At 37.9% G+C, this 25,436-nt stretch overlaps 4 protein-coding genes across 4 annotated transcripts in view; 2 read left to right on the forward strand and 2 right to left on the reverse strand.

Annotated features, from left to right (window-relative positions):
• LOC145465986 (uncharacterized) overlaps positions 1 to 25,408 on the forward strand; it is a 109,028-nt gene extending 83,620 nt beyond the window's left edge. Inside the window, exon 6 of the transcript XR_014041755.1 lies at positions 24,559 to 25,408. The gene's annotated coding sequence lies outside the window, so the exon portion shown is untranslated. The remainder of the gene's footprint in view (positions 1 to 24,558) is intronic.
• Positions 1 to 25,436, reverse strand: part of LOC145465995 (thiamine-triphosphatase-like) — a 295,791-nt gene that overhangs the window by 232,454 nt on the left and 37,901 nt on the right. The window lies entirely within an intron of this gene.
• Positions 1,353 to 15,948, reverse strand: LOC145465974 (something about silencing protein 10-like). Its single transcript, XM_081449749.1, has 21 exons — positions 15,828 to 15,948; positions 15,104 to 15,167; positions 14,756 to 14,812; positions 14,095 to 14,160; positions 13,382 to 13,513; positions 13,011 to 13,056; positions 12,550 to 12,624; positions 12,178 to 12,293; positions 11,608 to 11,655; positions 11,436 to 11,486; positions 9,468 to 9,524; positions 8,172 to 8,240; positions 8,031 to 8,071; positions 7,375 to 7,471; positions 5,843 to 5,933; positions 5,396 to 5,436; positions 4,952 to 5,074; positions 4,289 to 4,440; positions 3,115 to 3,181; positions 2,905 to 3,012; positions 1,353 to 1,992 (listed from the first exon to the last, which is right to left on the reverse strand). The coding sequence occupies exons 1-21, from the start codon at positions 15,842 to 15,844 to the stop codon at positions 1,903 to 1,905; spliced, it is 1,608 nt and encodes a 535-aa protein (XP_081305875.1). The 5' UTR covers positions 15,845 to 15,948; the 3' UTR covers positions 1,353 to 1,902.
• LOC145465992 (uncharacterized) lies at positions 16,039 to 22,715 on the forward strand. The gene is made up of 8 exons (XM_081449779.1): positions 16,039 to 16,157; positions 16,570 to 16,647; positions 17,076 to 17,285; positions 17,865 to 18,002; positions 19,183 to 19,246; positions 19,555 to 19,622; positions 20,575 to 20,669; positions 21,194 to 22,715. The coding sequence occupies exons 1-8, from the start codon at positions 16,101 to 16,103 to the stop codon at positions 21,321 to 21,323; spliced, it is 840 nt and encodes a 279-aa protein (XP_081305905.1). The 5' UTR covers positions 16,039 to 16,100; the 3' UTR covers positions 21,324 to 22,715.

A 25,436-nucleotide genomic window follows, 5' to 3' on the forward strand; every position in this document is an offset into this window, starting at 1 on the left:
GTTCGCTTGCTATCATATCGGCAACTGTGTAAATATAGTTCACCCCTGAAGCCAAAACAATACCGTGTCGTTCTGAGGAAACGAAACAAAAAATCAAAGTAGCTTTACATATTTTCGCATTCGTTTTCGTTTTACCATGATATAAAACCCACCTCCTGAACCGTTTTTTTTCTTTTAATATTTTCTTATCAGTATCACCATTTTCACTTTTTATTTCCACTGTTAAAATGTCCAATTTCAAGTCTCTCAGGTTCAAAATCGGAATAGCGAATGGTAGAGGATCGAGAAAGTTCGAACTTGCCTAACCCGCGATCAGACGTTCTCATTATTTCTTGGCTCGTGCAATATGTATTCCATAAATATATATATATATATTTTTTGCTGAAGTTGTTCGTTTTTTGAGAGAAGTATGTACGGAGAGAGGGGCACATGAAGAAATGGGGACGGTCCCGTAAATTCACCTGATTATCACGGGAGATTTCAATCCCAATGCTTCTCTCCATTGTTCTTTTCGCTTTGTCTACTTTGTGTTTTTTATTTGTAGTTTTCTAGTAACTTTCGCCTGCATTCCTCTACAATTTCTTTAAATTCTGGCATACAACGTTTGCTCCCTTCTTCGAATCCGTGTCTTTAAAAGAGATAAAAGTACAGCTATTTTACAGCTTGCGGAAATGTAAGGTAGAGTTCGCACTACTGATCACTGCTTGGTCCTGAATATTATTATGTAAATATACAGCAGTACGGTTACTGGAGAAGACAAGTATGGTGCTGGCAGAACGGGGCTCATGTGTCACTGTAAAGCCTGATCTTGGTTTTGCGATAACTATTACGTAAAAGAGGAGATACGAAAACTTATAAAAGACAAAGGCAATGCCCGCATCTAGTTTATAGCCGTCAACCTCAACAGTTTCCATGGCACCAAAATATTGCGGTATAATCATATGGTTTATACAGGCTTGTTCGGAGGTGTTAAAGTAGCAACTGATTCGTCTGGAATACACTAGATCAAACGCAGAGACTTAATTACGCCTCCTCCGATTTTGGCCCCTGCGAGACCCAACGTGGTGCAGTTGCCTTCAAGGGTCGGGCGAAGATGGTAGAAAGCGCATAACTCCCTTCGAGCACAAAACGTTCTTCGCCCTAGGAGAATCTACAATGCTTTCTGTGTTTTCTTCTTCTAGTTTGATGGTCGCTAAGTGCCTCAGGCAAATTCCGAACAAAGTTCGTGTCTTAATCAGCTAGAGAATTTTCAGAATTATGGAAAAGTGCATGTACTTTAATTTTGTCTTTGCATTTATCACAAAGGTGTTTTTCTTTTAATAGAGGGAAATGGGGGAGGAGAATACCAAGGTATTTAAATTTCATTATATTGATATTTTTTCAAGCCTAGTCATATGGGTATATCTTGGATGAGTAATGTTTGAATGTGTTTACGAACCCTAAACATTAAGTTAATACAAGACGTACATGACTTTAATGTTTGAAAATAGTTTATACTTGCGCAGATTTGATCAAAAGTTACCATGAAACGTTGAATACCGTTTACACGACTGGTTTTTAAATTAGAATTAATTTATAAACCAAGCAATCAAAGGCGGAGTTCGCGTGGACGTAGCCATGACGACTAAGCAAAGTTGTTGCAAAAATCGGGTAGTTCACCAACATCCAGCACTGTTCTGCCTGGAGAAACACATGTCACGCGCAGAAATCGTGACAGCATAAATATTGAACTTTCGTTGGTTGAATAGCTGTATAGAGCGTGAAACAACGCCATTTAAAATAAAGTAAGAATAAATTTTCACCAGGTCAACACAAATGTGGATACATAGTGAATGTGAAAGTTTCTAGGATATAAAGACGCCGTGGAGAGGCAGCATTGTATTAATTGAATGACGTGTTCCATTATTTGATTTTGATACTCCTGGTCAGATTCGACCGTATTCCTGTCATCTCGCCACCATACCGGTTTTGCTCGTTTACAACTGGCAGGACCTGTCAGGGTAACAAGTTGAATGATGAGAAACTTATGAAGCTAGTCTATAAAAACAGCAGCAACGAAAACAAGGGAAGAAACAACACCATCAACGACAACAACGATAAAACGGCAAAAACAACAACAACAACAACAACAAATATGCTCATTAATAGCCTTTCTCCAGAGTAGATAAAGACTTGCAAATACCGTTAATTTCAGGATTTGTTCCTTCCTTAGGTTATAAACTAATTACAGAGCTCAAAGTTTTCTTACAAAGGGTGTCGGAAACCGAGTTTCACAAGCTAAACCTAAAGGCGAAGTTTTGATACTATATTGGTTTGCTTCTGTTAACACGAGGAGGTACCCAGAATCTGGTCTCTGGGTCTTTTATTTCTCTTGCACAATATTCGTCTAAATTCTACTACTTCTACCACTTGACTAACAAATGCACATGCACTTAAAATTTAAATAACATATCGGTAGCTATGTAAGTAGTAAATTATTATTGTTATAACTATGTGTGGGCAAACGGGACGACAAACCCTCAAGGATTAAAACTCATTTTAGAAAACTATCCCAAACACTTTCACGCGACTTTCAGAAGCGAACCATGCACCAAGTTTTTTTGAAACAACCAATAGAAGCTAAAGTTTAGAGAACAAGAAACGTAAACAGGATCTTTGTGCGAGACCCAGACCAAGGCTAGTAGACAAACCCAAATATGACTATCGATGGGGTATTTTTCGGAGCTTATAAGTACCCTTGATAAACTAAGATAAACAACTTGAAGTCATAAGACTCACAGTGGGGGCAGTCGGGCCCTAGAATCACAAGACTAACGTGGTGGCTACAAAACGATAAACAATTAATGATCACGAACCAAAAATACTCAATTCTATAAAAATTATTGAACTTCATAACAACTATACCTGACTTTTACGCTTTATCTGAGCCTTGTAAAATTTCCTTCTGTGTTTTACACGAGGGTTGCGAAGTTCTTTCTTCTTCTTGGCCGTAAGACCCTTGTTCTGAGAAATCTGCGATAAAATGTAACGTATTCGAAGGAGTTTAAACATGCATGAAAAGGAAAAAAAAAGAATGAAATTAAAATAACTGGTTGAAGTCCTGGGTTTCTTTACCTCGTATGTTATCCCTCTTTTTCCGTCTCCAGTTTCTTCTTCGTCCGCAACCCTCTGTTCCGCGAAACTGAAACGAAAGTGCATCTTCAATGTTAAAGAAAAAACAACTTGCAATGAAATAACATCATACAAGGAAAGCGTAAATGCAGTTCTTAGCAAATGCAGATCACCCACGCCAGAGAATTGAAATGACACCATGACTGGTTGTCGAGGGTAGGTGGTTAGCGTGCAACTGCAACGTAAAAGCCATGCGCGCACTTGTGTCAAATTGTGAGCGCTATGTTATTTGTTTTATATTCGCGTCGTGAAAAAACGAAACCTCTCGTTGCAGTTAGCGTCATTTAATTTTCATTAAAACTTCAACTCTGAGTAAACACATATGATTTAACTTTGCTACTTTACATTTGTAAGCCGAGGCCAAAATTTAACCAAAACCTATCATAGTGTAAAGTGACAATGTTACGGCGAAGCAGTTATCCATTTCGTAAACGGTCGATGCCAATTTCGCGACACGTAAAAAATTTTAACTATCAACGAATTTTTCTCTACGAAATTAAAGAGAAAAGAAAATTTGTAAGTAGCCACCCAATATCGAACCTGAAACCTCTGTTTCCTAACATCCGTCTTCTACCACTACACTACCAGTTTGATCCGCCAAATCTCCGCAAAATTTAATCATAAAACGTGACTTTCTTAAATATTAATGATAGAGTTGCCCCAACCATCAAATAAAAGCTAACCGCAAGCGAACCAGTGCCATTCGACGAGTGCGTTTTACTCAATCAACAAATTAGAACCAGTTTCTACCTTGTCCAGGCCTATACTAAAGCAGATATGGCATCGTCCATTCTGAAAGGCTTGGTTACCAATGATGGCATCGACCGTTTACGAAACGGAAATCAGCTGCGGCGAAGTACACCAATGTAAAAGCACACTTTGTTTGGATGGTTTCTGTTTTACTTGACCAATCAAAAGTTCAGAAATGTACGCGAAGGAGTTGTCACGACAACATTCACCGGGCGGAAAAACTATCACTTGCCATGTCAGTTCCACTCCTAACTTCTCGGAGTTTGATTTGTCAAATCAAGGGTGTAAGACATGTCTATTAGAAGCTTTGTCGTTTGGTTACAATACAACGGTCATTACTGTTCCTTTAAAGAGCAAATACACTCACCTAAATGTCGCTTCCTTGGCCTCTTTTTTCTTTTTCTTCTGAAGTTTGACTGCTTCGTAGTATTCCAACGGGTCCATCGCGTCTGCTTTACCTTCTACCTGTACCTTCCTCTTCCTTTTCTTATCTGTCTTCGATTTCTTTACCTTTCCTTCCTTTGAAGAAGAAGAGAATGGTTATTATTCATTGCGTCAGCAGACTGTTCACAGCCCTCTATTTTCTCGTATTTTTATTTGATCGTTAAATGCTCGAATAGAATCGCAAGGGAACTGAACGCCTCCCCGCCCCAACCCCGCGTGCTTTGTGCTTTCTTCGCTCGCTCTTTCTTTCGTGACCGTTGAAAAATAGAGAGGCGGTGAACAGTCTATCGCGTCAGTAAAGAAATTATTCTTGTACCTGTATGCCCGATCATTACTACACAGATACACAGACTGTCTATCGCAGAATTGCATTTACACTGAGTTATCTTAATGCTTTTTGAGATTAGATACCAAGAGCTTAGATCTGTCAGCTTAATAAAAACTACTGCAGGCAGCGTCTTCCTTTGGATCCTTAAAAGAACGACTTAGAGATGTTATTCATTCACTGTACAACGCCTGGCATTATTGACGTTTTAGCCTGTATGATAAGAGAAGCCTCCGTGACGCGAGCTATCGGTGTTTTTACCTTTTCTGTCTTCCTTGTTCCGCCGTCGCTAGTCTTGTCTTCACTATCTTCCGCGTCACTCTCATCGTCACCAAGAAGAGAGGATAGTTTTCCAGTACGTTGGGAAAGCTTTTTGGATCTTTTCTAAAAGAAGGTTTGAGTAAGTTCCTACCGTGGTCAGCGCTTACTAACAGTAAAACTGTATCTATTCAAGGTGATCGCACACACTTAAATTACTATCAGGTCTAACAGAGACCCATAAGTTGTTGAATCAACCCCTTGCGAGTTTCTGTTTGTTGCGTACAGAGTGTATTATTTATCACGAACTTTAACATGTGAAAATGATGAACGCTCAACATTATACAGGTAGCTACAGTGTGACGACACTGACAAAACAACTCCAAGTCGGAAGGCATGTAAACGTAAGGACTGCAAGCTACATTAATTCGATAAAGTATAGTGTACCTTATTATGGTGACCACTAGGGTTTGACTTTTCTTGTAAAGCTAAAGAAAAGAAATAAAACATAAATATCGGCAAACTACTGAAAACCAAAGAACCGAACGAACGGAGGAAGAAACGAAAGAACGAATGAACACACGAAGAAACCACGAAAGAACGAACGCAGGAACGAACGGAGTGACGAGCGGAAGGAAGCACGATGGACGGACGACCGAACGCACGGACGAACGGTTGAAAATAGACGGACGGAGGGACGGACGGACGGACGGAAGGTCAGTCGATTGGTTGATTGAATAATTGTACCGGAGCAGTGAACAGATAAAATACACAAACTAACAAACCAAACCAAAATGCACCACATCGAACGTAATTAGAACGAAAATACACTGTAAAGCACAAATGTGTTATGTACATCGAATGTATAATAATGCATAAACATGTATATCTTACCATTTTGTTCACTGGTGATTTGCCCTCGCGAAAGAAGCACCTCTATCTCTGGCTTCAATTTCTCATCCAGCGGTTCAAGTTCTGTTATGAGCTTCAAACATATAACAACAAACGACTGTTAGATTTCAAAAAAAAAAAAAAAAAGAAAAAAAACCACAAACGTTGACAAAAAATTAAGCAGATATCGAAATCACCGAAGCAATAATGTAGCTCCATTTTGTTGTAAAAAGAATCCAACCAATAAATAAATACAACCAAATGAAGTAAATCCAATAAATTATTTTAAGCCTGATAATCTGTCAGAGCTACTGGAACAAGAGAGTGTTACGCCACAAAATGTAATAATCACCACAAAATGTAATAAGAATTGCCGCAAAATGTAATATTAACGCAAAATGTAATAAAAAGGTCAACGCAAAATGTAATGACTTTTCAACGCAAAATGTAATAACTTTTCTAACGCATATTGTAATAAGGCAAAATGTAATAACTCTCGTACGACATGTACGATATCTCGAAACCAGTATTATGACTCGGCCAACGTTATCCTAACGTAGGTGAATCCTATTATTTGGTTCAACTTGGTGTACAGGCGGAATCAGGTGGTACATCGCCTGTAACCCCTCCATACTTTCACAATCTTCAACTCAAGAGATTATGTGTTTCGAATAAGCGCCGCGTTGTTATTGAAGGGTGTGGTGATTGGAATATATGGGTACAGTCATTTCTCGCCTTGTAGACACCTCGATATTTCGGACACCCCGTTGATATGGACAGCTGCTGAATCCCCAGCAAAAATTATAGACTTTTGATTGAAAGAAACTTCCGTTATTACGGACTTTCGATCGCTTTTACAGATTTAACCAACACATGTTCCGGTCCTGACACCGGAACATGTGTCGGTTAAGTATGTAAAAGCGATCAAGAGTCCGTAATAATGGAAGTTTCGTTCAATTTAAAGTTTATAATTTTTTTTTTAAGTTTTGAGTTGACTGTACCCATATATTTCAATCACTACACCCTTCAACAACAACGCAGTGCCTATTCAAAAGACTATCTCTGGAGTTGAAGATTGTGAAAGGATGACGGTGTTACAACCTGATATTCCTCCTGATTCCGATCCACAGAGCTTTCAAACTGAAAGCTATTGCACTTTTTTTTTCGAAACAAAACCTGTACATCAAATTGAACCAAATATTCAATTCACCTACATGTCACAGTATTACCTACGTCAGGATAACGTTGGCCGGGTCATAATACTGGTTTCGAGATATCGTACATGTCGTTCGAAAATTATTACATTTTGCCTTATTACAATATGCGTTAGAAAAGTTATTACAATTTGCGTTGACTTTTTTATTACATTTTGCGCCAATGTTATTACTTTTTGCGGCGATTCTTATTACATTTTGCGTTAATATTACATTTTGTGGCGATTATTACATTTTGCGGCGTAACAGAGAGAAAATCTAATCTGCTTGATTGTAATATAGCCGTTGATGAATCTGAATCTGATTCTTTGTTTTTCTCACCTTTTTGTACTGCACCAGTCGTTCAATTACAGGGTGATCTCTTACGGAGGTGTGTCTTGCTTTCAGCAATAGGTAAAACCCAATGTTGACACAATAACTATAAAGTCAAAATACACAGCTAAGCATCTGCTGTTACCGCTAACAGACAACTCCCACAGGAGACATTTAGTTTTGTTCCCTAAGGGCTGTAATCTCCATTAAGCCTGTTACAGCTGAATTGCTTGACAGGCCCTTGATGTTAGAGATGAACTTGCTTTTTGTTGATACAATTCACGACACCCAAAAAGTAAAACGTTTGTTATCAATAATAATATTATGGTTGTGAAGACTGAGGAAACAGGTGACTCTAAACTCAATGACAGCCCTGTAAAACCACATTTTTGACTTCCTATGAAAGAACAATTCTCTTAAATCGATAGGAAGAAGTTGGCCCCGAGTCTTCTGTAGCTCAGTGGTTAATGAGACTAAAAAGCAACCGAGCCCTGAACCAGATGTCTAGCAGGGCTAAGAGTTCGACTCCCACCCAAGGGGGATGTACAGCAGTTTGTTCTTGTTGCGCTATGGTCATAACTCTGCACATGATAAGCAGCCACAACAATTAACCTAAAATCACAGCCAAATATTAAGAGTTCTTGATGACTATTTCAAAGTCTTACTTGAGGTAGAGCTGGTGCTTCAGTTCAAGGTAGTCTGCTCCCTAAAATAAGCAAACAGATTCATTTATCATGTAACCTAAAAAGAGACATTTCCAGGCAAATGCTTTGGTCTAAGCTTATATCACAGAAGGCCTCCAATACCTCTTTGGGAACTTGTCCAGCTCTTGCCATTTTTACAAGGGGGTGGAGCTTTTCTATAACTTCCTTAAGCTGTGGTGGTAAGAAAGGATTCCAGTTAGTTCCATTGGAAAAGATGTCAATTTAAACAATCAGTCAAAGTCAAGTTTAACATTAGTATTGTTAGTAGCGTGAGTATGCGTATTGTATAGAGTAAGTGTTAGTATCGTAAGTGACGTAAGTAATAAGTTTTTTGTAAGTAGTGTAAGTAGCTACATTATTATTGTATTGTAAGCAGTGTAAGTAGCAATTAATTAAAATAAAAACATAAATTAAAAAAAATTTAAAAAGTTTAACATTGAAACTACAGTGCAACACATGGAGTGATGAGGAGTCTTAGGTTCATTCTAGATGATTTTGATTCTACATATAATACCTTATCGGACAAATTCAACTTTGTTTCTCTATATAACAGACGTATACACAATAAAAATGTTAATTTACTACACAAAAGTTTATTTCTAACTAAGTATCCTATCTACACAAGGAATATGTTTCTTTTCCATACTACCTCCTATAATTTATGCAGTAACTACATTCTGACACTCCCTGAACCCAAAAATACTACTACTCGTGGCCTTCGTTCTTTTTCTTATCATGTTGTTAAACAATGGAACTCACTGCTGGACAATGTTCAAATGTTGAACCTTAATGACTTTATAAAAGTATTACCTAGCCTTAACTTAATGTAAATTTGGGACATTTTGTAAGTTAAATTTCTGCTTAATATAGTATTTTAAAATATTAAGTATACATATTTATTTCATTTTGGCCGTTAATTGTAAATATTGTACAGAATTGTAGTGTGTATGTTACAGTATATTATCTTGACTTCTTTTGTTATTTTTCTCTCGAAAAAATTAGCTTGTATAATAGCCACTCTTAAATTCGAGAAAAAATAGTGTATGTATGTATGTACATATGCACCAATACATAGTCACAATTTGTCACTCTTGTGGTGCAGAACCAATTCCATTTTCATTAGTTTGTACTTATTAGAACTAGACGTTTTTTTCTATGTTGTGCATGCATTTTTAGTAAACGGCCAACAATTTGACCATAATGTTAAAAAAGAAATCAGAAAAGAAAAAACAAAACGAAACAAAACAAAAAGTTTCTATTAAGGTGACTGTCATTAGATCATATTCAATACACCTACAAAGAAAGAGGCACAAAGGAAGAGGTGATGAATGATTGTTTTGCCAGCTACATGTACATGTAAGCAACTACAGGGTAGAAAGTACACAAACAACTTTCTACCTTAAACTTGAATTCATCCATGAGCTTCAAAAGTTCTGGGGAATCCTTGATCAAAATCTATCAAGAAATTCTCACAGTTAACATCTGTAAATAATACATAATTTTGTAAATAAGTAACCACATTTTTTTCTGCGATCAAATGGAACAAAATTGAAAATCTTTGTTGGAAACTTGTAACAAAAAAGTGGCTTTAATTAACAGCTCCTTGTGTGTACAATGTAAGTATTGAATTTGGGCATGTACATGTTTTTTTTTGTTTTTTTTTTATTCCTCCAATTTCTAGCTAATACATAGATATGTAAATATAATGTAAAGAAAGTAGATAGTAACTGATAGTGATTTGTAAGAAAGAAAAAAAACGCAAAAAACAGAAATTACATCACTTAAATTGAATTACATTGTATATTGGAAGGAGAGGAGAGGGGCACATCTAGATAAACTAATTTCGTGTCCCTTAAAGTTATGTATAACTTGAGATTATTAAGAAAAAGAAAAAGAAAAAGAAGAGGAAAAATGACAAAATAGCTCAGAAAGTTATAAAGAGATAATGTTTTCATTAGTATTGAGCAAGGTACCAGTGTAAAAGTGTTTTTCTAAACATTTTTTTAGATGGTTTGTCTCTAATGGATTGCGGAATATTATTCCAAAAGAAACTTCCAATAATGCTGGGGCAAAATCTCCTAAGATTAGTTTGAAATGAAGGTATTGCAACTTGGTTGGATGATGCACTATGGGTACTGTAATTATGTAGTTCAGATACTAATGAAACAGGTAAATTAGGAAACTTATCATGGTGGAAATAATCATAAAAAAGCGTACACGTGTTCAGTTTAACAATATCAGGAAATTTCAGAAAGCCTAAGGATGAGTAGTGTGGAGTTATTGATTCCATTAAAGGAACATCATTTATAACACAAACTGCTTTGTTTTGTAATTTTACGATTTGAGACAATGGAGCGTTATAATTATTTCCCCAAAGTGTACAAGCATAGGTAAGGTAAGGATAAATAAGAGAATAATACACACTAATAAGTGTTGCTTTTGATACAAGTCATAATGTTTCAACTTAACCATTATATTTATATTTTTGCTAATTTTGCCACATATGTAGTCAATATGGTCATGCCAAGTAAGGTGACAATCAATATACACACCAAGATATTTTACACAAAAGGACTTCTCTAAATGAACGTTTGCTACAGTTAGTGGTGGATAAAGATTGTAACTTTCGTTTTGACGGGGCATAAAAATAAGAAACTTAGTTTTTGTCAAATTTAGGGTCAATTTATTACTGCACAACCATTCGTAGACAGCAGGTAAATGATTGTTGATTTCACACAATAGACTGTCAAGATCATATCCGGAAGCTGTTAATCATCTGCGTATAATCTCGTGGAAAAAAAGGTGGAAGACTTTGGAAGGTCATTAATGAAAATAATAAATAGCAAAGGTCCTAGTATCGATCCTTGAGGCACTCCAGTGGAGATAAAACGTGTGTCAGAAGCAACACCATTTGCATGTACCTGCTGTTTCCTGTTACTTAAGTAAGATTGAAACCAGTTATATTCACTTTGCTGTAATCCACAATACTTAAGCTTATATAGTAATATTTGATGGTTTACTGTATCGAGTGCTTTGCTTAAATCTAAAAATAAAGAGACCACATAGAGTCCTTTATCAAGAGAGGAAGCTATTTCTTCAATAAGGTCAATTAGACAATCAGAGGTTGTGAAACCTGGTCTAAATCCATATTGTTTTGAGGAAATCATATTATTATTCGTAAGATAAGATATCAGCTGATTAAAAATACATCTCTCAAATATTTTACTTATGGAAGAGAGAACTGAGATCACTCTCAAACTTCACAACATGTACATGTTGTGAAGTTTGAGAGTGAACAAGAAGTTAGGCTCATACTTTTTGGTAGATTTATTTATCAAGCAACAAGATAACTAAATTGCCCAATACCTGAATCTTCTCTGCTTTCGACAGCTTTGAAAGGTCCTGAACAATCTTCTCCTGAAAATAATAATAAGTGAACAATGTTTCTTACTGTGAATATTTTTAGTTATGTTGTGCAGTATGATCCTGTTCAATAAATCGTGATTTTAGAAGTTGGAAATACTTTCATTTATAGTACCTTGTCCAGTTCATTGTCTTTGTCTTTCCTGTGAGCACTTTCTGGAAGCTGAAAGTACAATTTTACACAAATTGAATATGTATATCATTAGTATAAATCTCCTAATGTTCTATCACGAATGGCGTTCTCTGATTGGCTACGCTACTCACTATCTATTCTGTTGTAGATAGTGAGTAGTGGAGCTGTGAGTGCTTGTTAACAAGCTGGCGGCCACTCCTTTACTTTACTGAAGTTTCTGTGAAGAGGATTTAAATAAACTTTTGAGCAATGAGTAGATTTATACGAAAACAATTAGATTATTCACTCTTGATTTCTATGCATGATAGCTGACTCGGTCTGCACCCTTGTCAACTACCAGGCAATAAAAAATCTTGAGCTAATAATCTAATTTTTTCATTATTATTACAATCAAAAACATTGTCCATGAATTAAAATTATAGTCCTGTGGTATCAATGACAATAAGTCCTAACCAGTCACCTATATTATCAAGGCAGATAAAAGCTGAAGTCTGTATGTTCTCATACAAACCCCCTGATTCAGGTAAAGTGATAAAAAACTGTCAAACAAACCTCAAAATCAGCTGCATCAAAATCTTGTTCTTCTAAAGAGGCAGCCATGTGCTTCTGTAGAGCCAGAGCTTCTTCTTCTTCCTCCTCTGCCAGCTTATCCATATCTTCATCAGAGCCTTCAAAAACAACAACAACAACAACAACAACAATACTTAAATATCAACGATCTCACATTGCTGACTTAAATCAGAGACTAAAACTGCAGCATTGTCACAATACACATCTAGAGTAAGAGTCTCCAAGTTTGAAAGCCTGCGTTTCATTCAAATTATTTCAAATCAATCTGACCTGAACATCAGGCTTTTGCATTGTAGAACAGCTGAGACAGACAAAGAATTTGACCGATTAGGAAAAAAAGGTGGATGGACCTACCTGCATACTCTTCCACAATATCAGCATCATAGAATGCAGCTTTCTTTCTACCCCAGGACTTCTGGCTTGGAATGCCTACAAAAAAAAAAAACAAATAAATAAATCACATTACATGTGGTCCCTAACTAACCTGAGTACATGGAATTCTTCACAAACAGTACATCTACATATAGTTAGGGTCCCTGTGAAGAATTCTGACAAGTAGTGCCTACAAAAGAAGCAGTTACCGACAAACATTCCAATCTTTAGACCTTTTGACGGGGTAGCAAAGAGGGTGTTGTGATCCCATTTCAAGCACAAATTTTGACCAAATTTACCTCATGTACCACTTGCTTGTACATTGTATCATACAGTGGTGATCGTAAAAATGACTAACAGTTTTAATAAATCGTTTTGCTTTTTTAAATGATCTTTGAGAACTTGAATTCTTAATCATTGAAGTCCACATACATCTAACTTACCTTTCTCTCCAGCCTCTTCATTTTCACTTTCTTCTTCTTCATCTTCCTGTCAGAGAATGAGGTACATGTACAGGTACATGTATCACAAAAAATTAAATACTGCTTACTGTCTGGTCATCACCACATGTACACTGCATCTTATGAATGAACTCTAATAACCCCTCAGCTTTTAACTTGAAACAGTTACTACCAATATGTGATATTGCCATTGGTCACTGTACATATGGTCTACACATAAGCTTTTTCTTCTTTTGCCATCAAAAGTAGATAGGCAGTAGCAAAAAAGAGGTTTTTTTAACAGTTACTAGCTGGATTAATTCTAAATTCTCAGAGCTAAAAATGCAGGAAGAACTAATTAAAACTTCAAATACCTCATCAATTTCATCATGGCAATCTTCATTGATACTGAGGTCATCATCTTCCTCCTCCTCCTCCTCATCACCCTCACCATCTTCACTTTCTTCATCAGACTCATCAATATTGAGTGCCATTACTTCCTCATCCTAAAAGAGAGCCATGATAACAATCCCTGTTCAAACACAGTCAGTAATATTTCACTCTGAATAATATACATGTATTTTATACATTTAACAAATGTGCATGTAGTAAGTAACAAAATATAATTATTATTTTGTCAATTTACTAAAAGTAGGTAAAAAGTCTACAACAGTCCCTTGGATTTTCAAAGACTGTCGACAACGAAAGAAATCCTCACCACCACTCCTCTCCCCTCCCTTCCTCCACCTGCCCCCCCCCCCCCTCCTCTTTAGTTCTCCCTTCTTCTTCTCCTCCTCCTTGACATCATCATAGATATATGTACAGTACCCAATGGCAATGGCCTCAAATACATTCTAGTCATTACATGTATTTGCTTTAAAAAAACGTTTTAAATGACTGCAAAGGTATTATTTATATTGTGTCAAACATGGTTCCCACCCATTCAATAATGGATCCCCATTTTAGAGCTCATCCATTATTAATTAAAATAAAGTAACGAACACCTGAACCCACAGGTATAAAATTATCCTTGATGAGTCCAATAATTAACATTATTATTATCATTCCAAAACTTTCAACGCAGTACCTGTTGATCATCATCACTGGACTCCTCTCGTCCATTCTTGTTGTAGGCTGTACTGTCTAGAAGAATCTAAAAGAAACAGAAACCACACAAATGTCTCCCAAAGTACAGTATACTTATTCAAAGTGGTGACAAAAACGCCTTACTTTTTCATGCTACTGTATGCAACAGAAATATTCATGTTGACTAGTTATTGGGACTTTGCAATACAAAGAAAAACTAATAGTTACAGTGTGTGCATAATTGTACATTGTATAACTAACGAACTCCAAAGTAAACTGAATCCCATTGGAAAAATCTGGACGAAGTTAAGTCATATTTAATAAACAGTGGCTCCTATGGCTCCAATAGTTAGTTTGTAACAAATTCACTGAGTGAGTGGATATGCAGTGACCTAATGGATTGAAGAAGGACTGAACATCGAGATGTCTGAGTTGGATTACTGATTAGGGTCATTCTACGAAAAGTATTGTGATCTAAAGGCCAACCAGGCAAGATGCTGGGGTAGCTTATACAGTGCAGTACATGTAACTTCTCTGATTGTAGTCACCTTGCACCACAGAAACCTTCATGTATTTAGTATTTAAGCTCCAATCATGGCGCAAACCACTTCAGCACCGACCCAGACTTTATACCCATCTGGCATTGCTGCCTTATGACTTGCCTTTTCTCTTTCAGCATGAAACTTATCAACATCATCATGGAAAAAGTCATCTTCTCCCTGTGGATGGTGATATATCTGTTATTATTAACTGTCTGAAGTCTTTAATTTTATTTTACGTTCTAATGCAAAGGGAAACACTGAGCCACATGTAAAACTATACATGTATAATATTTGTTGCACATTGTATACACATACAGTACCATTGCATGTGCTGAATCAATGAACTGAGTAACACTGTAACATGAAAATGCATTCCTTGGTTGACCTGTTTTACATTTTATTTATGACAACTATTAACAAGAAACACAAAACATCAATAGGCCAAAGGAAAGTTTGCTCTTCACTCACAGGATCTGGTTCATCATAAACTTCCTCTTTGTTATCAATTTTCTTCTTTGCTGGTTTCCGTGCCCTTGACCAATAAAAACATAACAGACATGAGAATGAAACTGTAAATTTTGATCTTTCTAAAGATAACTCTAGCTCTCTTTATCAACTATGACTATTTTTTAGCCAGTTTTGGTGATATTGACATCTTGCAAAAATCATGAAGCCCAAGATGCCGGATTCAAGATGGTCACTGTTCATAAACACACAGTGGCATCATTTTTGACATTATAATGGCATTACCACTTCGTACTTCAACTGCAAAGGAAATGTTTTTGAACATACTATAACACCTCCACGTTTCACAGGAAAATCTTTTAAGTCAATACTCTATAAAGAGTTTCACGGTATTGGCCCCCACTGCGAGAGGACCAAAAAGGCTGGTCAAACTGGATGCCGGATGTCACGTAAGCTTACACTACAACACCTGAGAATTCTACATCTACATGCACATCTCATATTTAAAAAGTTAGCACAGCATGTTACTATTTCATTTGACATTAGTACTCTTGTTTTAATTTCCAGTGTAGTTTAACTGTTCTAGGACTCTGATTAAGTATTATAGAAACCTTCACGCATGTGCATGTCCCACGCGCCTATATATCTAGCACGTGCACGTTGTTTACAAACGCTCTTTTTTCACTTTCAAAGGAGTTAAACAATTTGAAATACCATTGGAGCTTACCTTTTAGAACGGGCCATCCCAGGAGCTTTTAATAATGCTTAATTTCGTCACTTCAGCCGTTAAATTTAGAGAAAACCCTCTTGTGAGGTCTTACAACCAGTGCTCGCAGCTCGCCATCTTGTCTACGACCGAGGAAGAGTGGCACGAGTTACTCAGGAGCATGTTTTCATTTCTCCACCACTGACTGTAGTGCGGGCGTTTGTTTTGAAAAATGGCGGAATGATTGGCGGAATTCGTACTGGAAAACGTCTTTGCATTTAGCTCTAAAAATCAATGATTTTCGGCCAAAATATATTGTCAAGATCACGGATCTCTCTGATGTGTGTCCTGGTAAGGGTATATGACATATTGCAACCTTTAGAAGGACTTGATCGCCAAAAATCTATTATCAAGGGCCACTTTATTATGAGAAAATTAATATTGAAGTGACAGTTGGAAAAGTTGGAAGGAAACCAGGAAGAAATCGATGAAATTAATCTACAATGAGTTATTATTTATTTGAAGATTGCATACAGGCGTAAAGTATGTATAATACATGTTGTGTTTGTTTCAAGGACACGAGACTTTGGACTTCGGTGTGTACCAGAGTTGTATTTGAAGTTGGTTCAATCTTCCCAATTAGCCAAGTCAACATTCTGTCAATCAAAATTTACAACATGTCAATCAAGCAAATGGTTAATAGATAAAGAAATAATCAGACAAACTCTCGATATGTAAATGTCCACTGGTGATATTCTTTCAGTTGCTGCATTGTATACAAGAAGCAAATGCCCACTGTTCACGTCCCCTCTCTAGGATTGTGAGAAACCAATTAGCTGAGGTAAGCGTTCCGTCAAAATTGTAATATTATGAATATGTAACTGGCTCCAGCCTGGGTTTCTGTAGTATATAGCAAAGAGGACCCAATTTTTGAAGCAAAGAAGCTATTCTGGGATTGAATATTTTTAATGAAAAATAAAATCAATGCTTTATGTCTTCATGGTCAATTAACATACAGACAGAGTTGTACATTTTAAAGGATTAAAAGTTTATACAGGTTAACAATTCTGAGTTCGAAGTTGACAGTAACCATGGATTCAGATATTAGGAGCAGTTTGCTAATTACCACTGTTAGCAAGATGTTTTATATCCTGTTAGTTTTTTTCTGGCAGATGAAGAATACAGTCCTACATTAAGAATATTATTGCTGAAACAGATGGATAAATTGCTAATAGTATATGTTAAGTGAAAGCCATTATCATTTTCCAGCATTTCTACAGTGTTTTCCAAGCCAAGAATCAAGAGCCTCATGATAAATGCCCCCTACATGCATCCAGGGATTTGTACTGGATTCAAGAGGGAAATAAAACACAGGAGTATGCTGCAAAATGGGTGTGCAACTTCTGTGGCAAAGCATTCTACTCAGAGCATTACCTTGATAAACACTTTGAGAACAAACATAGTGATAAGCTGGTAAAGGTAAGAACTGTTATTTTTTATTCAATTTGGTGTTTGCTCAATGCCTTCCACTGCTTTGTACTTAAAAGAGGTGGTCAGGCAATTCCATGGTGAAAATTATTCAAGGTTCTTCAAAGATCATTGAGGATCTTCATGAAAATCTTAAGATCAAGATCCTCAAACACCCTTGATTGCCAAGATCTGCAACTGGGCTTCTTTTGATTGTTTATGGGGGTGCCCCTTCAATTTGTACAGTAGCACTAATATTCAAGCAAAAGGGACAATTTATTTAATTTCTCAGCTACAGTACATCATACATGTATTAATGATCTTAACACCAAACACAAGATTCAATTTTAAAATTTCCCATGCGATGTCATTTAGTATTTGACCAACCCATTCAACTGTAATTTTAATTCAATGGTAATGCTGGATACATTTGACCAATTAAATTTTAGATCAAAAGGTCTATTTGAGCTTGTTTGACTAATTTAAGTACCGGTATTTAATTGATTACTTAAAACTTTACAAAATTTATATCTTGTTTTTGTTATTATATATTTTATAGGCTGATTAAGCTATCTCTTTTCTTTCACCTAGGGCTCTACAGTGTGTCTTGCTGATTTCTGTGACATCTTTAGATGTGATGTACTTGATGATAGCCAGAGAAAAGACTTTTTTTGGGAGAAGAAACTTTGCAAGGAAGACAGACTAGTGGTGCGCAAAAAGAGATGTGAGGTAGTTATGCTTCTCTCAATTGAAGTGTAATCATTCCCATCAAAAACATAAGATTACACTGTGTTTACTACCGAGCAGTCTTTTTATTGAGACTTGGGGAGAGCAACAGTCCTTCGGGATATGGACATCAGTGGTGAATCCAGACCTCTTTTTAGGGTGGGGACCCTAAAGGTGTTTCTGGCCCTTCAGACCTTAAATTAAGCTGGGAGCTCCAAACGTTTTCAGCTCTTTAGGCCATGCCTTTGTTTTGGCCAAGAAGGGGAAACCCAGGTTCCCTAGGTACCCCCCCCCCCCCCTTCTTGTACATGTAGATCCGCCACTGAGGTGGTTATTAGCCTTTTCCATGCTCTCAGTCAATGGAGAAGTACATTTTACTTGCCTTGCACCTCCCACAATCAGTGTCAGAAAACAATAGAGTCTAGTCTAGTCTCTTCTGTATCATGACACAGGAGAATAAACTAGGGCACTGTATTCAACTTTGCTTCTAATGGAAGGAGAACTTCTTCTGTTTTCCAGTTCTCAGAGGTGAGTTTAAGGTGGCTCACTAGAGTATTCACCAAGACCGGCTCCCTATAGAGTGCGAGTTAGAAAAGGAAACTTTGTGAATTTCTCTTAAAGTTTTCCCCATAGAGATTTACCAGTATGAGTACTGTTAAAATGAGGCTTATTTTTTGGTTGTCAAAGTTTGGATTAAGGCCATTACCATGGCAACATCTCATCTAATGACAGGCAGATATATTCTTCATTTTGATACTGCCTGACATTTTGGATTGGTAAAAAGTCAAGGTTGTTCAGACGGTTTTTCCAATATTCAGTAATTTGTCATTCTTCTAAATATGTTAGATTAGCTCTGACAGATTTTAACAAAAATAGGGTATTTTATAGGAATTGTATGTGGTTACAACTGAGCCAAATTAAAAAAAAAATTCACCGAAGGAAACGCGTGAAAATTCACTGTTAGTTTTTCTTTTTGTGCTCATGTTGACGTCGTAAAAATCGAAAAACACTGACGTTTTTCGTCTTATGCGCGCGTGCAATCGTAAAACTATAGTAAGCCACCTTAAGGGTTTATCACAATGTTAGGGGGTAAAATCAAAGACGAGAATTTCCAACTGTAGTATACAGCCACGTTTGAGTGTCAATACAACTGATAAGGATCTTTATTTCTTTTAACTCCCAGGCTTTGATGCGTAGTTGTCTCCCTCAAGGCAACCTATCAGTCGAGGAGGAATTTGAAATTTTTGGTGAGCAAGCTAGTTTTCCCAGCCAAAAATGACGCTTAAACATACAGTGTACTGTAATCCTGGTCTCCTCAGCAGTTGCAAGTAAAGATATATTTTTTCAAAATGTCTCTAATTTTAGCTTTTTAGAGCAAATACTTTATATGAATTGTCTTTGGTGAATTTTGTTTTTAGGTGAGGGAGAATTTCCTAGGATTATTTTAAGTTGTCCACTGTCATTACCTATTCGGCAGAAGAAACATTAGAAAAATTTGATTGCGTAAACTTGATTGAGGACGACTGGTTGTGTTTTTGGTTTCTTTTTCTTTTAGAGGCTATCGGAAGTAACACATGTTCACTGCTGAACTGTAAAGACTACTGGAAACGTCCTAACAATGATGTGAGTGGAGCTTAGCAAGAGAGCAAAAAAATATATATTTTCTGGTTGTTAAAAGCTCACACCAACGGTTTTCTCGAAGCAGAACAAACGCGGTAAATTTTTGTTTTTCCTCAATCGGTCAGCTGGCTCGTTTTCCCCCTTTAGCGCAGGTCTCATGTTTTTTTGTTTCACGCTCTGATTGGTCCATAGTGTTATTATGATCACCATGATTGGCCAGATTTGAGACATCGAAGTCAACATCGTTAACGTTGTGCAATGCATTTATAACGCCCCGTGCACACCACGCCGGAGGAATTTGAATCAAATGTTTTCCGTCCACACTACGTCGTTGGAATTTAAAAGCGCAACTTACAATTATCGGCCATTTTGGATTTGTGTTTGAAAAAAGTCGGCCAGGGAAATCACGTGATTATCATGAGGTCATCGTTATAAAAAAGCTCCATTTTCAAAATGTTTTCCGTCCACGCGAAAACGAAAAACCGGCGTTGTCAATTTCCTCCGGTTTGAAGAGCGTTTTCGAAAAGCCCCGGTTTCGTGACGGATTAGGGTGGACGGTAGGCCTAACTGTAGAAATAAAGCTGCGTTTTCAGATTTCTACGGCATAGTATGGACGCTGCTTCAGAAGTAAACCGAAACCAAATCGTAATTCGCTTGCACACGTTTTCCCGCGCTCCTCGTCAGCTACATGTATTCGCTTGCAGTTTTGATTGGCTCACAAGAGTGATTTACAATACTTCATTTGGTTTTGGTTGACGATACTCAATTGAAAACTGGTATATTTCCTTGGCATATTTTTACTTTTGCTTTTGTACAGCCATTATTACAACACAGCACTACCCTGAGGAGACGCACGGCTTGTTGTTGTAGGTCTTTGTAGAAATTCCTGTACACGCATTATTGCATATGACTGTATGACGTTTTGTCCTATAAGTACCCGAATTCTCTCTTTCAGATTGCTGCCTGGAAAATCGTCCTTTATGCTATAGTGTCGCCATTTTTCTTCATGGGTCTCATTGTCTATTACTATGCTATCTGGGATTACTATTAGTAAGTGTATGTTGTTATTTTCTATAGTCCAATTAAAGACTGAAGGATTAGCCCGACATAACCTTAAGAAGCAGTCGCAGTATTTTTCCTACATATTTCCCCAGTTTCCAGACAGAAGCGCTAATCACTCCTGTGATTCAGAGCAATGTCCGATGTGTGTTTTCGACCAAGTACCTGCTACTCTTTCTTCGTTGTTCTTGTATGACATAAGTAGTAATCTTTTCACCAGAAATTGTCATGGTTAAAAAATTCTCGAAATGGTCAAGACATTTCTCGGAACGTTGCTCAAGTTTCAATTGCGGCGATGATTGCCTCGGCTGTCGCTGAAAAGGGCGAAATATGCCGCGACTGTTGTTCGAATTATGGTTATGATTTGCCATTTTTTGAAAACAAAATAAAGGAAAAGTTTTAGGTAGAGGGTTTTCGAAAAGCTCATTTTTCTGATCGTAGCTAAAGTCAAATGATTTTCATCAGCAGTCTTCGCCCACTTGCGTAATTCTAACTTTCATTGTTTTTTTTTTCAGTGGAGATTATCCTTTGGACATCAACAAGTTACGCGATGAAGAGGAAGAGAGTGTTTCAACGTTCCGAAATTACAGAGGCACTTCATCACATCTCAGGAAAAGATATGGAGGACGCCCTCTAATGTACTAATACAGCTAGCAGAGGTCAAATGAGAAACTCTTCCTCCTCAAGGAGCGCATGCGCAGATAGTGCTATTGTGTTCAGCACTAGATTGTGCAGGAAAACACCTTTTGCAAAATCTCTTCGTGTCTAGAAGTATTCACTGACGATAAGTAACATGCAGCTGAGGAAATGAACCTTTGTGTTGAGAGACAGCTCGTTCGTACAGTTTCGCCAGCAAACTTCATTTCCAGTAGGCCCTTTAGGGTTTCTTTCTGAAGGATCAAACGACTAAAGAGTGGAATAGTCGCGTTTATTCTTACAATGGACAAAACATCACTTCCACTCTACATTTGCATTTTTATATGGAAAACAGAGTGCGACACATTTATACTGTGTTTGACTGAGGACGAAGACGCGTCAACTTCATTACCAGGTTACTAAACAGTTCAGACAGACAGACAGAAAATGAAATTAAAATTAAATTAAACTTCGTTCTAAGTATTTACAGAATTCGTGGGAAAAATTAAATTGAGAGTTCCTTATGTGGTAGAGAAACAAGCTCTCTGGTTGTGTAGAGAACAAGGGCATATCGAGCGAGGCAAACGCGGTAACTCGCAAGGGAACGAGAACTAGAACACGCTCGGCTTTCCGCAAGATTGTTTTCGGCTCATACCCCATATCAAGCTTTAACTATTGTTATGGTTTTTTAAGACAATGAACCTATTCTTGAGCCGCCCAAGGGATGTTTCTATCCGCTACGGCGAAATTGCACTCGGCTTAAATCGGATCCAATCGGGAAATTGTCGGTGATGACAGTTTATTCCCAACAGTTGTCTACTTGGAAAAACATAGACCAACTGGGGGCTAGACAGCAATTGTCAAGGGAAACAGTGTTGTTGTGCATTGCATTTAAGTCGCGTGGACTGGTTTATGTTTTTTGTTTAATAAGCAAGAGAGATTTTCTCTTGGCGGCTTCACTTCATTTCAGGAGCAAGTTAAGCCGTCAGTGAAAACATACTTGGAATTCAGCTTGTAGCATTACCGTAATGATTCGATTTAGCGCCTTCCTTCCAATAAGCGCCCCCTTACGAATAAGCGCCCCCTTCGAACGTATTTTTATTGATAATCGCTTCTATTCTAATAAGCGACCCATTCCAATAAGCGCCTCCATTCTAATAAGCGCCAATATTCGAATATTTAAATATTACAGCGCCGTCAGAGTACGTATCAACGGAGGTTCATATTCCTTAATTACTCACATACGTAATGCCGCATTACAAAAACAGTGATCTTCGTCTGAGTTCCTCAACTTTAATGTCCATGCGTGTGCATAATTCCTTCAAACTTTAACTGTACATTTACCGTAAATTTGTTACAGTTTCTGTTATCGTTCCTTTTTTTAATAAATACCGTATAAAGATTTGTTTAGAGCATTCGGTTGTTTCTCAAAAAAGAAAAAAAGCGCCTTGTCCCGAATAAACGCTATTTGACGAACAAGCGCGCCGGGCGCTAAATCGAATCATTACGGCAACGCAAAGGTCGTGGGTTCGAATCCCGTTCAAAGCCCGTTCAAAGCTTGAAAATTTTTTCAGGTCTTTTTTCCAGTAGTGTTATGGCTGCATTCGCATCTATCAGGACGTCTTATTCAACTGTCACTGTTGGACATCTATTACCATTACGGTAGTTTGTTTTTTCGTTCATGCTTTTACCGCAAGCGGTCGCGAATAGCTGAAAATCCTAGTCCGGTTTGAAAAACTGGACTAGGATTTTCAGCCCGGGCTGAATCCTTCTTCATGTAATCGCCAATTTGATTTCATGAGAATTTGTTTCAGAAGCCGGGCTAGGATTTTCAGCCCGGGCAAACGGATTGAAAAGTCTGAAAAAATCCCATGTAATCGAAACGGAATTTCAGCCCGGGTTGAAAAGCAGGAAATAAGATGGTTGCCGCTACGAAGTAGAAGCGATCTTAGTGGAATAAAGGCGATAAAATAGAGAGTCTCTCTAATTTCAAAACTTAGATGGAATATAAGGAACATCGAGACAAGATTAAACAGCACGAGGCCGGCAGGGAAGCAATGAACTCGGCAAGCTTGAGGACATATTTTCTTTCTATAAAAGTACATCTTTCTGGCTGAGAGACAGGTTTCGTTTCAGCTCCATCATCATTGTAGGGTGTTACTATCCCAAAAAGTTGAAAATTGAGCGCCAACAAAAGGTCAAACTACGAGAGAAGCAATGCGCCTATTTTCACGATTCGTGTTCTCGGCGCCATTTTGATTCTCTGGAGACTTTTCGCACACAATTTCATATTTGGCGCCAAGGCTAATATTTCAGCCCGGGCTGAAATTCGTTATGTAATCGCAACAAAATTTCAGTCCCCTCTAGCCGGGCTGAAATTCGCCATGTAATCAGGCCTCAATCAGGCCTGATTACAATCAGGCCTTGGTGGTGCAGAAAGATCTATAAGATATTTATTCTTTATCATTCGCACGGGATTTCTTACGCAAACACGGTGTTATACGCCGCTCTCTAGGGCGCTCTTTCGCGCGCGACGGCACACTAACTTTCAGTTCTCTGCCCCAGTACAAATTAAATGGCTTGACTGCATGGCTAGCCGTTTAACTTTTATATTTACAAACATAAACATATTAAGCACAGCGAATAAGAAAGAAATTTAAAAAGTAGCCAAATGTACAGCAAAAGGAGATGAAATATCAAAACTTTCAGGATAAATGGTCCGAGGATTCTGGCCATGGTATTTCCTCAGGGCGTGCGGCTTGTTCGTTCCCCCTGAACTCGTGCCAGCAAAAGTAAAATATAAACACATAAAAAGGTAAAAGGACATAAGTATGACTGTACAGAAAGATTTGTTTTATGTTATTGTAAAAATAGGCTTAGAATAAGTGATGTAATAAGTGTTGTAAGTTGAGAAATGATTATCCAAAAAAAAAAGAAAAAAAAAAAAAGGACAGAACAGGATAATGGATGAAGGTGGCTTTATACAAATGGCTGGATGCTGTGGAAATGTAAGGTAGGTAAAGTCTGCATACGGGCCAAGTGGCCCATCAGGCCGGAGCTTATCCCAGTTTCTGTAGCATGAAGCGACTAGGAGTATTTCTACTCCCCCCTGGATGGGATGCTAGTCCATCGCAGGGTTACTCCCAGCTTTAAGTTCGCCGGTACCCATTTACACACCTGGGTGGAGAGAGGCACTGTGAGAGTAGTGTCTTGCCCAAGAACACAACACAATGTCCCCAGCCAGGGCTCGAACCCAGACCGCTCGATCCGGAGACGAGCGCACTAACCATGAGGCCACCGCGCCTCCCACAAATGGAAATGTGGGACAGTTTAATTGTTGTGGCCAGGGCAGCTGGACCATATACCGAGGTATTTTAGACAGTCCGGGCATAAACGTCTTCGCAAACAGAATGGTATGATAACAGAAATTGAACGAAAGACTCGCTTGGACAGAAGGGTGTGTGAGAAAGGCAGATGAAAAGGCACACTCGATAACCTGCTCGCAAGCTGTAAATCTTGAAATCAACAGCCTACCTCTCAAAACCTCTAATGGCGTTACCAAAGCAAGCGAGTGTCTGGTGAACGGTAACCCAACGACCAAAAGGAAAACGCGGCCACTGGCAACGAGATTCTTTAAGTTCACAGACAATGTCATTCTCAGAGACCGTGATCCTTTTAGTTAGCACCAAGAAATAAAGACCTCTGGGAGAAATTTGAAGGTGAGCCAGCATTAGTCACAGTGGTTTCAATCTCTACGCATGTTCAGAAACCGTTATTCAATTGAACGCATGCGCATTCAAAAAAATATTCACGCATGCGTTTCTAGACAGTGGTGCTGATCATGACCCACCCTCATACCCAGCATCTTCGTTCCCCTTGACCAGCGGTCGGGTTTCGCCAAGCCAGTATGCGCAGTCGTAAGGAACGAAGACTCGAGGTGCGAGATTGGTCATGACCGAACGTGGGGTGGTTGATACAATAATACACGAGGAACGAAGACTAAAAGACTGACCGTCTGACCTTTGCTCTGCTAACAAATTAAGTTAGGGAGGCAAAAGCCGCGGATTCTTTAGTTTGAACTTTTGCAAACTGTTTTAATTCCCCATCTATTTAAAAAAAAAA

The sequence above is a fragment of the Orbicella franksi genome, chromosome 13 (assembly GCF_964199315.1).
Source record: "Orbicella franksi chromosome 13, jaOrbFran1.1, whole genome shotgun sequence".
Classification (NCBI taxonomy): Eukaryota; Metazoa; Cnidaria; class Anthozoa; order Scleractinia; family Merulinidae; genus Orbicella; species Orbicella franksi.